Consider the following 11,889-nt stretch of genomic DNA (forward strand, 5'->3'; position numbering starts at 1 on the left):
TGGACTGCACCTGAAATAAAATTTCAAGTGACATTATGCCCATCCAAGGGTATATAGTGAGTGAACGGGTTAAGATCAAAATAAGTTTTCATTTTGCCATAAATCCTTTTAATTTAATAATTAAGGTTCGCATAAATAGTAAATAACGCACAGATCCAAACGAAATTTTTGTAAATATCCATTAGAATTTACCTATAACGCTGAGTTTATAAAAAAGAGTTGGGCAGTCTTTTTAATTTTAGGCAGATTCATAATTTTATCCTGAACATTTTCCAATATCAACTGTTGGCCAAAAACCATATTGACAGTCAATCTTTTGTAATATAATTCAATTCAGCTCAACTTCACTGTGAAAATATGAGCATAATGTCACTTTTAATTCATAGAAAATAAAAGAAAGCATCAATTTTATTATTAAGGACCCCTATATTAAGTCTGATAAAAATAAAAATAAATTTTGCACAAAAACCAGATTTCGATCATAAGACCCCTATATTGTGGTTGATAAATATTTAATGGCGTTCAACATAAACTAATAATTTCCGTATACCTAGGACTTGGTTAATGATAAAGCTCGACAGCCAATACATAAAAAGTTGTTTTAATTACTTGGAAAAAAGTTATTTCAAACAAGTTTATATTTAGTATTAGTAAAAATTGTCAATTTGGCATTCATAAAGTTAATATTAACTTTTACTTACCATATTTCTGATCATTTTTGAAAATGTGTCAAATTTGACGTTTCAGCGGGAGTTGAAGTCAAAACAGCGCGTGACATTATGCAAATTAGTAATGGATGACACCAAAGCTCGCGAAATAAAGGTTATGTTTGAAGTCAGGTTGTGATTGAAAAATGGTTGTTTCGGGATATATTTTATCATTATTTATAAAAGTTGAATTTGTAGTATAACTGATTTGGAGTGTATTGTTATTAAGCTAAACCACTGATTATAAGTATTATTTGAGAAACATTTTCCTCACTGTAAATGTTTTGCTGTAACACGCTATATTTTTCATAATGGCATTTGTAAAATAGAGATAAAAGAATCCTTTGAAGAACAACCCTTAACTGTAGGCAAAAATAAAATTAACGCTGTGATTTAAATGCTTAAATGAAAATAAATATAATCAGATAAACCAAGATAAAGCAATTGAAATAACACTTTGACGTGACGTCATTTGCGTTATATACATACAGAGCGTAAAAGCGCGCTAATATAAGCGTTGCACAATAGGCGCGTCAATGAAAAATGACTCTTTTTAACAGTTTATCATTTTTATTAAATATGTGATAAATAGAATATTACATTCGTGTATATTCAATATAGAGAGTCGCATAATATGATTTTATTCAACTCGTTCAATAAATATAGTATTAAACCTACACTCATTTTATATCCTCTATGTATTACACAGTTCGTGCTTCAATACAAATGATTATCCTTGATTTATCAATGTTCCATAGCTTTTAATTCAACGGAAAACATTTTGACTGGTAAGTATGTTTTAAGAATAATCTTAATCAGTAAATCGTATAATAATAGTTTACACTATGATATTGCAAGGTCGTTCATATCAAGTATTTTTGTATATTTTAGAGTATCGACAGGTACATAATGTTCACTACGAGACAAAGATGTTTTCAAGTAATGACTCTGAAGCGTTGAAAGATTTGCTGAACAACGAAGATTACATTGACAGAATAAATGACCAATTTCTGTCTAAATTTTTATTTACCGTTGACCAGCATTCATGTATAACAAACGAGGAGTTACAGAGCCACATGAAAGTTTCAACACTTATTGATGAGATGCAAAAATGTGGCGAGAAAGTTTATAAATGTTTCAAAAAAGTACTCGTATCTTTAGATATCGAGGGTGTCTTACAAAATCTTGAGTACGAGAAACAGAAAAGGACACTTGGAAAACGTGAACACATGTCAGGTTAGTTTTTCAATTATTTATAGTTTTCTAACTGAACATAAGTAGCATAAGTAAAACTAATGTAAACTACCAAATTTCTAGAAAGTTTTCACAGTTTCTGAAAACATCATTTCACAAAAAATCTATTCATTGGAATTTTGAAACGCTGTAATATATTTCTTTATATATGATAATCTGGACTTTTATAGGAAGTGAGTCCGACATTGACTGTAGACATATAGTGAAGAAGAAGAAACTAGATAAAAATGTTGAATATGCTGTTGTAAGTTACAACAGAAAGGATGAGAAAGTTAAAACTGAATTTGAACAAATAGGTAAGTTGTAATATATATTTTCAGAAACTGACCTTAAACAATTTGTTTAATATATGATTCAGTAAGCATTCATCCATGATTGATGAAATAATAAAGGGACAGTCTGTTTATACTGTGTATTGTCATTTAAATCTTATGTAAAGTATGTAAAGAACGACGTTAAGTTGAGTTTGAAAGTACAATTTCGAATATAGAATTGACATTTTCGTTCTTGTAGTTCTTTAAAATTAACGGGTCCTAATTTTTATTACTCTTAACACAGAAAGTAATAATCAATATATATATTTCTCTTTAGTCTTTACGCAGAAAGAATCGGACAAGTCATATATATTAAGGCGAAACAAGGGAAGTGACGTAACGTCATTGAATAACGCTCGCCGTGGTGTACTGTGCCTTCTTCCGCTTTGTGACGGTTTTCATAGACTCGCTTCCGTTACTGTTTTTTTTTATGTAACTTATATGCAGATTAGTATATATTCGCTTAGCACAGGGGGGACAAGACCATAAGATATTCATTTTTGTCGTTTCTAGCTGAGAATAGTCTTTGTGCAAATATAGATTTTTATCTGTTGGTTAAGTGTAAAGGTCAGTAGCTAAAACAATATTCTGAATCGCTGAAATGGCGTCATGGGTAATCATTACGATGATTCAGAATGGCATTTTAGTGACAGACTTTTACACTTCAACAACAGATAAACACCGGTACTTTGCCATGACCGGCCATAAATAAGCATATGTGAAAGTCATGAGCGGGATATTACACACATCACATAACAAATTAGCACACCTCAGTCTGGATTCGAACAACGGATCTCTGGGATGTCTGCCCAGTCATTTTTTTCTAGAATAGCTACTGTCGCCGACTCACCGCTGTCGCTGACTGAATCAGTCTAGGTTTTCTTTTTATAAATATGTTCCATAAGTGCACATAAATGAAACATATATATGAATGGAGAAAGTCATGAGCGGAAAGTTTTACGCAGTAAAATCTCCCAAAAACCTGACATGACGCACCCGGGTTAGGACGTAAACAATCAGCATGGCACGAAAGGGACTTTTTTATTCCAATTGTCGTCCACTTTGTTGATAATATGACGTAGAAATGCAATATTATAGCAAATTTTACATATGACAAAACATAAAGAATATTTTCCAGCACGACATTATTGTTGTGTGTACATTTTTTTGAATTTTAGATCCTTCTATTTTCATTTTGGGTGGCCCAAGTATTTCTTCCTTTAATACTGCATAATCATTCTTATGATATGATACCTGTTTACAAAGTTATCTCATGACATTTGTCTGAATATGCAGGCTTCATTACCTTTTGTCCGCTTTCAAAATTTCATTTTATTTAGTTCCGCCCACTGGACAAACTCGGTTTTTTATTTGGGGGCCATACGACTAATTTAATGGACAATAATTTGCCGCGTTGATGGTTCCATAATAAATGCTGTGTGAACAAATTTTCGGTTGTTTTTAAATTCACAAAATTTCTCAATGTTCATGTGTACATATTGCATGGTGCTAGGGGCTCGGGGATAACTTGCACTTCCCAGTACCGTCCATGAACATGCTCAATCCAATCGAGACTGCAACATTTTCAATTTTGTCGTTTTGGGTTTTTCTTAAGGAATTCTGTTTTTTCTGTTTTGCATCTGACATAAATGCTAAAATATTTTGGTATGAATTGTCAAATAACTAATATTAATTCTAATTATATAATAAATCAGAATCGTATTTCATTATTTTGCGTTGAATGCATTTTCAGGCCTTAGCATTGAGAATTTTGAAAATGGATCAATAATCGTCACCTTTAGTGCAAAAGACACATTGGCATGGGAGAGGTTAAAACAGTATTGTAAGCGAGGTAATATAGATCGTCTAGTGAAGGATATATTTAATCATGAAGGTATACCAGAGAAACTTGAAGATGGAAAGTTCAACATGAAATTGTCGATATATGAATCCAAAGAAAGTACATCAGGTAAATTTAAAAACTTTTTATGGTGACTGTAATATTCGTTTTTACAAATAACTTGTGAAATTTGTATAAATATAAACAATGATACTGAAAGGATATATGTCTTAAAAAACCTTGAATCATTTAAGTCATGTTATCAATTATATAAGCTGGAAAATACATGGAAAGTGTATTTCAGATCAGAAAAATGGAATTTTGGTTTTGGAAACATATGACGAAACATCCGAAACAAGTAAAATAGGTATGTCTTTATTTCGCTCTTTTAAAATCATGTGAGCACATTCGTTTGTTTGCTTTTCGGGTATTTTTTTAAACAATTACGTAAGTAAGTTGTTGTAAAACACAGTCAAATTATTTATGAAGTTTGTTGAGTGTCAATGTAAATGAACAAGGACAAATAAACAAATACATCAATGACGGCGTGGTGAAGTTGACAAATAATCTTAAGGATTGCCGTAACGTGAGTTCAAATCACTTCTGGAACAAACAGTTTGTTCCTTGAGCAGAAAACTGCATACCCTTTAATAGTGCTGATTTATAAAGGGACCTGATGAGTGTGTTATTTATGCTTCTACTTTCCTACATAATCGATCTAAAGTAAAATATATTTGAGCTTATCATACTTGATACAAGATATACAATAAGGTTCTGTAGGTTTTCTTTTATTTCTAGTGACAACACGGTGTATATCCATATCGGTACCCTCTTTGCGAAATCTGCTGAAACGGTACCCTATTTGCACATGCACAGGTCATTCTCTGCTAAAAACAAATCAGCGATGGATAGCAATCCAGTAAAATTTCATTGTAATAAGGAAAGGAGGGATGACACTTAGAAAACATGTATACCACGGAACACTAGAATGTTTTATTTATGTGTTGATTTGTCATGTGCCCGTTTTTCATGCACTGCAACTTCACAATAAGCTTCAAAAAATCGACAAGTCTTGCCTCGTCCATCACCTCGACATACTTTTCGGGCTGCAATGAACCTGTGGCTTGATTATATATGCATCATACATATTTAATATGTTCATTTACATATTATCTTCGGACAAATGACAGTATATTGTCAAAAATAAATGTACAATTCATAAAAACACCCTACTTTCGGTTTTGCAGCGGCACGGGCTACCTCTCTTCATTTGAATTTTTATATCACAGGTACCCTCTCATTTTTTAACATATAGGTACCCTCAAGGCATGACATATGCTTTTATTTGCGTTAATCGTTAAGTATGTTATATCTACATAAAAGTAAGAAATATAACATACTTAACCATTAACGCAAATAAAAGCATATGTCATGCCTTGAGGGTACCTATGTGTTAAAAAATGAGAGGGTACCTGTGATATAAAAATTCAAATGAAGAGAGGTAGCCCGTGCCGCTGCAAAACCGAAAGTAGGGTGTTTTTATGAATTTTACATTTATTTTTGACAATATACTGCCATTTGTCCGAAGATGATATGTAAATGAACATATTAAATATGTATAATGCATATATAATCAAGCCACAGGTTCATTGCAGCCCGAAAAGTATGTCGAGGTGATGGACGAGGCAAGACATGTCGATTTTTTGTAGCTTATTGTGAAGTTGCAGTACATGAAAAACGGGCACATGACAAATCAGCACATAAATAAAACATTCTAGTGTTCCGTGGTATACATGTTTTCTAAGTGTCATCCCTCCTTTCCTTATTACAATGAAATTTTACTGGATTGTTATCCATCGCTGGTTTGTTTTTAGCAGAGAATGACCTGTGCATGTGCAAATAGGGTACCGTTTCAGCAGATTTCGCAAAGAGGGTACCGATATGGATATGCACCGTGGACAAGTCAATATATATTTTTTGTAATGGCCTATTCAGCAAGGATAAGTTAACATGTCAGAATATGGAAATTTAGTTGGTTCAATCTGGGGGCTTTTGAAAGCAAAAATAATCTGGAACGCTCTTAAATGACTTGTTTTAAGACATAAGAATAGAACTTTGTTGATAATTATATTTAATGATTTATTTACTTATTTACTCATTTAGATACACCCAATGATCCAGTAACTGAAGTTTTGTTAGAAGAACTTGACATAACAGATGATCTTTTGAAATTTTTGAAAAAGGAATGTCTTGTTGACATCAACATTGAAGATGAAATAAAGAAAGAACTTGGAAGAAAACAGAAAGTCCATTGTCTATTGCAAAACATTCTAAAACATGATAAAGATGGGTAAATACTTTATGTAATACATTCGACAAACACATTTATTTCTCTTATTCCTTAAAATGAACCTCAGCGAATACAGACACAAAGAAAGTTTAAGATAGTGTTTATGATAAATATCAATATGAATATATATTTTGTATGCTAATGTTCTCCATGTTTAACTTAAATTTACTTTATGTGAAATAAAAGAAAACATCTATGCGCTCTAACATTTCTACAATTTTCAGCTAAGTTACAGTCTAGGAATATGGACTTTCGTTGACATATATAAAGAAGTCCATATAATCAATATTTTTTGTTTGCCGCTTCATACAATACAATATTTTTTTAAACAAAATCACATAAATGTCTGTTGGGAATTTCATTTATCTAGGTATACTATACTGACGGAATCATACATCAAAAGCAATAATGATTATCTGCACAAGGTTTTGATGGAGAAAAATAACTTAAACCAAATACATTCCGGGCTAGAAAAAAGTAGGGTGATGGCAAAAGATCCGAGAAAAGACTTTGAGATGCTGTTATATCGATGTACTGCTACATTTGGAATAGAAACAGAAGGTTGGATTTAGATCGTTAAGTTTAATTTTATTAACCCCTTTTAAGTATTTTAATCATAAAGTTACATCAGCCTGTTCATCCACCTCATTTGTGTTTCTGTCGGAAAATTATCAAATTACTTAGATGAATTCGTCATACACTTACTCATTTATATATGAAGAAAAATATTATGGCCATACAAATTAAAATAGTTTACTTCTTTTTTAGATATTACATTTTAGATTTACGAATGTATGAAGGCCAATTATAGTCACTGAGGATTTGATTCGGCCAATTCACAAATGTTGGTGTGTTTTTTATAAGTCATTAAAACAATTAATTGCATTGGATTTTCAGATTCAGCGAGGAAGATGGATCCTGGAAACAGGAGCATCACCTGCTTGGGAACTACTGATTCACAATGTTTCTTTGATGACAGAAGAAGTGTGTATTATGGTGGCTGATTTACGCCATGTCGTATTTTCGCGTTGTTGCCTCGAAAATGCGAAAAAGCTAAAACACGAAGAGACGACAAAGTTGGACTTTGTCGTCTCCTCGTGTTTTGTCATTTTCGAGGCAACAAAGCGAAATACGACGGAAGGAGGGCGAAAATACGATACATATAATCTTTCGTATATTCGAATTCCATCTGCCGTATTTTCGCTTTTTGGCATTGTTACATTTTCATTTTTAGCTCACCTGTCACAAAGTGACAGGGTGAGCTTTTGTGATCGCTTTTCGTCCGTCGTCCGTCGTCCGTCGTCCGTAAACTTTTACTTTAAATGACATCTCCTCATAAACCACAAGGCCAATTTCATCCAAACTTCACAGGAATGTTCCTTTGGTGGTCACGTTTAAAAATTGTGCAAAGAATTTAATTCCATGCAGAACTCTGGTTGCCATGGCAACCGAAAGAAAAAAACTTTAAATATCTTTTTTTTAAAAACCATAAGAGCAAGAGCTTAGATATTTGGCATGAAACGTTTTCTAGTGAGTGTCTACCAAGTTTGTTCAAATAAAAGCCCTGGGGTCAAAATTGGCCCCGCCCCGGGGTGTCATTGATTTTCCCGATATGCATATAGTAAAAACTTAAAAAATCTTCTTTTAAAGAACTCAAAGAGCTATGGCTAAGATATTGAGCATCAAACATGTTCTAATAAGTGTCTACCAAGTTTGTTCAAAGAAAAGCCCTAGGGTCAAAATTGGCCCCGCCCCAGGGGTTCATTGATTTTCCCTATATGCATATAGTAACAACTTAAAAAATCTTCTTTTAAAGAACCAAAAGAGTTAGTGCTAAGATATTTAGCATGAAACATGTTCTAATAAGTGTCTACCAAGTTTGTTCAAAGAAAAGTCCTGGGGTCAAAATTGACCCCGCCCCGGGGGGTCATTGATTTTCCCTATATATGCATATAGTAAAAACTTTAAAAATCTTCTTTTAAAGAACTCAAAGAGCTATGGTTAAGATATTTAGCATCAAACATGTTCTAATAGGTGTCTACCAAGTTTGTTCAAATAAAAGCCCTGGGGTCAAAATTGGCACCGCCCCGGGGTCATTGATTTTCCTTATATGTGTATAGCAAAAACTTAAAAAATCTTTTTTGAAAAAACCCAAATAGCTAGAGTTAAGATATTAAGCATGAAACATCTTTTAGTGAGTGTCTACAAAGTTTGTTCAAATAAAAGACCTGGGGTCAAAATTGGCCCCGCCCCGGGGTCATTGATTTTCCTTATATGTGTATAGCAAAAACTTAAAATCTTCTTTGAAAAAACCCAAATAGCTAGAGTTTAGATATTAAGCATGAAACATATTCTAGTAAGTGTCTACAAAGTTTGTTCAAATAAAAACCCTGGGGTCATAACTGGCCCGGCCCCAGGGGTGTCATTGTTTTTAACTATATGTGTATAGTAAAAACTTTAAAAAAATCTTCTTTTAAATAGCCCAATGAGCTAGAGCTTAGATGTTTAGCATGAAACATCTTCTTATGGGTGTCTACCAAGTTTGTGCAAATAAAAGCCCTTTGGTTAAATTGGCCCTGCAATGTTTGGGGGGGTGGGGGTTGGGGGGCCTATATACAGGTGAGCGACCTCAGGGCCATCATGGCCCTCTTGTTTCGCATTGTTACATTTTCGCATTTTTGCATTTCGGTTACATATGCGCATGGAGACATCAATCTGAAAATACCTAAACGTTACAGCTAATGACATGTACCATTAGTTTATTGTTTCCCTGCGTTAAGTACCGTAAACTAAGAGAAGCACAGTATAATACAATATGATCAAAATACAACATATTTATTGATTTTTATGAATTTTCATTGTTCTCCTTTTATTGATATTCGTGCAATATTAGGAAGACAGAATGACCATCACGAGATCTTTGTTTTTAAGACTTAAGGAACGTCTGACAACATGGTATAATGTAAGAATGAATAAAAATGATTTAAATATTACTATATATATATATTTTAAATTAAAAAAGCCACTGAAGAAGGCTGAATAATCGGGAACTATGACGACCAAATGTTTTCAAATGTGGTTTTCGTTATTTTTTTATTATTAAATTAAACCATCAAACTTTTTTTTTTCAAACTTAATCCGACATGCTCTCTACGTAATCAAATAAAGTATGTCTTACAAAACTAGTACTAGAATTAACAGACATTATAAAATGTTTTCCTGTGAAAATACACCTCAATCACAGACATATCTATTTTAAGATGAGCGCGGGCAGTTCCTTTATCATAAATCTCATGTCACACCTGTCAGCAAAATAAACTGATAATCTAAAGATGGTAGGAACAAATAACTGTATTTATTATAATAATTGTTGCATTAACTGATTCAAAACAGTCTGAAAGCCTTACCGTTATATTATATGATTATTTCACATGTGTAAGGAGCGGGGTAATGCTTTTAAATTATACATCTACGTGAATACAAAGTATCTTATATAGGACTATGAAATAATATATCAAAACTTGATAATAATAATAATATTGATAATAATAAATTGATGTCTCCATGGGCATGCACAACCGGAACGCAAAATGCGAAAATGTAACAATGCGAAAAAGCGAAAATGTTACAATGCGAAAATGTAACAATGCGAAAAAGGGAAAATGCGAAGAGACGACAAATTTATACTTTGTCGTCTCTTTGTGTTTTTGCAATCTTGTATCTTGAAGGCGAAAAAGCGAAAATACGACATATGGAATGCGAATTTACGACAGATTTTATGTGTCGTATTTTTGCCCTCCTTCTGTCGTATTTTCGCTTTGTTGCCTCAAAAATGCGAAAACACGAAGAGACGACGTCGTCCCTTCGTGTTTTCGCATTTTCGTATTTTTGAGTCGAAGAAGCGAAAATACGACATGGCGTAAATCAGCCACCATAGTGTATCGTATTCGCCACAGCACCGACATACTTTATAATGTTAAAATATTCACAACGTTACATATTTTGAATAAAACTGACAAATATGCATAAAATTATGTTTGTTTGACTTGAATACTTTTTATAAATATAAAAAAAAATATTCTATTATTTTTACACTTCCATTTAATATTGAAAAATTAGTCACGTTAAGTGCAATTCAGTATTTTAAGAAAGTCATTTCATCTATCGATTTCATCTATCGATTTCACTTATCGGTATATATCAGAGTGAACCATTGGCCTAGCGGCTAAATTGTTTGGCCAGGTATTGTAGATGCTAGACCATGTTTCTTCATAAGACACAAGCACAGGTTAGTCTCAGGAAGCACTGAAAGAACTTGTTTTTTCGAAATGAACGAACAATTATATTGTTATTGGCATTGATCTATCTTAATGTAAATGGTTATTTTTTTCTTTTATAATTCATTTTATTATATACTTGTAAATGAAATGTTGAGAAATATTGATGAAATAAAATGCGTATTAACATTTTCCGTATTTTCACTGTAAAAATTTATTTTTCACTGCAGTGAAACATATTTTCCGTATTTTCACTGGTGTCTTGCCGGACTACTTTCTTTTAAATTCTGCCAGTACACAAAATTTAAGTGAAAGTCTTTCAAATTTTAATGTCAAAAAAGTAAAAATGTTTATAATAAACAGAAAATTCAAGTTGTTTCTATAAATACATGACTTATTTTCATCTTGTGGCATGAAAATTACCATATTTCACTCGTGGCTACCGCCACTCATGAAATATTTATTATCATACCACTCGATGAAAATAAATCATGTATTTATAGAAAAAACTTGAATATCCTCTATTTATTTTAATATAATGTAGAAATGATGAAATCCAATTTCATAAATTTTACAATGAGTGTTTTTTTTTTAATTTGGTATGTCGGAAAGTGCTTGCAAAAAGATTCCTATTTCCATTCTGTCATAATGTAGGTGACAAAGACGGTGGTCATGACAAGAGAAAAGAAAAGAGTATCAATTTAGGGAGTCCAATAATGCGTAAGTTATTATTAATTCTTCATTAAAACTTTATTATCAAATACAGACAATGAAACACTAACACATCTATTAAACGGTTATTTTATATAGCTATATTCGATACTAAAATAGTGTCTGTTGTTTTACAGATTACCACTTTGAAGATCACTGTATTCTATTAACATACATCAATATCTCATATCATGTACCTAAATACTTTTGTAGACAAGGAAACGGATGTCTAAATATATAGTACAGTAATGTCTATCTTACAGAAAGTGTATTCATTGCTGATAATTTCTTTCATTTCATTCAAACATTAATTATATTTTCAGCTAAGAAAATAAAACAAGACGAGGACAAAGGTGAATATCTGTTAAAATAATGAAAAAACGAATTTAAAATCTTCAAAAAAGTTAAAAGTCAACTATAACTATGTAGAGGAATG

The 11,889-nt window shown here is 32.2% G+C and overlaps 1 protein-coding gene across 1 annotated transcript in view; it reads left to right on the top strand.

The window, feature by feature from the left end:
- Positions 1–11,889, top strand: part of LOC132739000 (uncharacterized) — a 33,184-nt gene that overhangs the window by 19,449 nt on the left and 1,846 nt on the right. The window contains exons 2-10 of the mRNA XM_060726639.1: positions 1,599–1,943; positions 2,132–2,257; positions 4,029–4,244; positions 4,420–4,482; positions 6,279–6,465; positions 6,836–7,026; positions 7,363–7,449; positions 11,397–11,462; positions 11,777–11,806. Of these exons, the coding sequence (XP_060582622.1) occupies positions 1,637–1,943; positions 2,132–2,257; positions 4,029–4,244; positions 4,420–4,482; positions 6,279–6,465; positions 6,836–7,026; positions 7,363–7,449; positions 11,397–11,462; positions 11,777–11,806 (1,273 nt within the window). The 5' untranslated portion in view covers positions 1,599–1,636. The remainder of the gene's footprint in view (positions 1–1,598; positions 1,944–2,131; positions 2,258–4,028; positions 4,245–4,419; positions 4,483–6,278; positions 6,466–6,835; positions 7,027–7,362; positions 7,450–11,396; positions 11,463–11,776; positions 11,807–11,889) is intronic.

Source organism: Ruditapes philippinarum, unplaced genomic scaffold (assembly GCF_026571515.1).
Source record: "Ruditapes philippinarum isolate M1 unplaced genomic scaffold, ASM2657151v2 ctg565_1_1_1_1, whole genome shotgun sequence".
NCBI classification, from domain to species: Eukaryota; Metazoa; Mollusca; class Bivalvia; order Venerida; family Veneridae; genus Ruditapes; species Ruditapes philippinarum.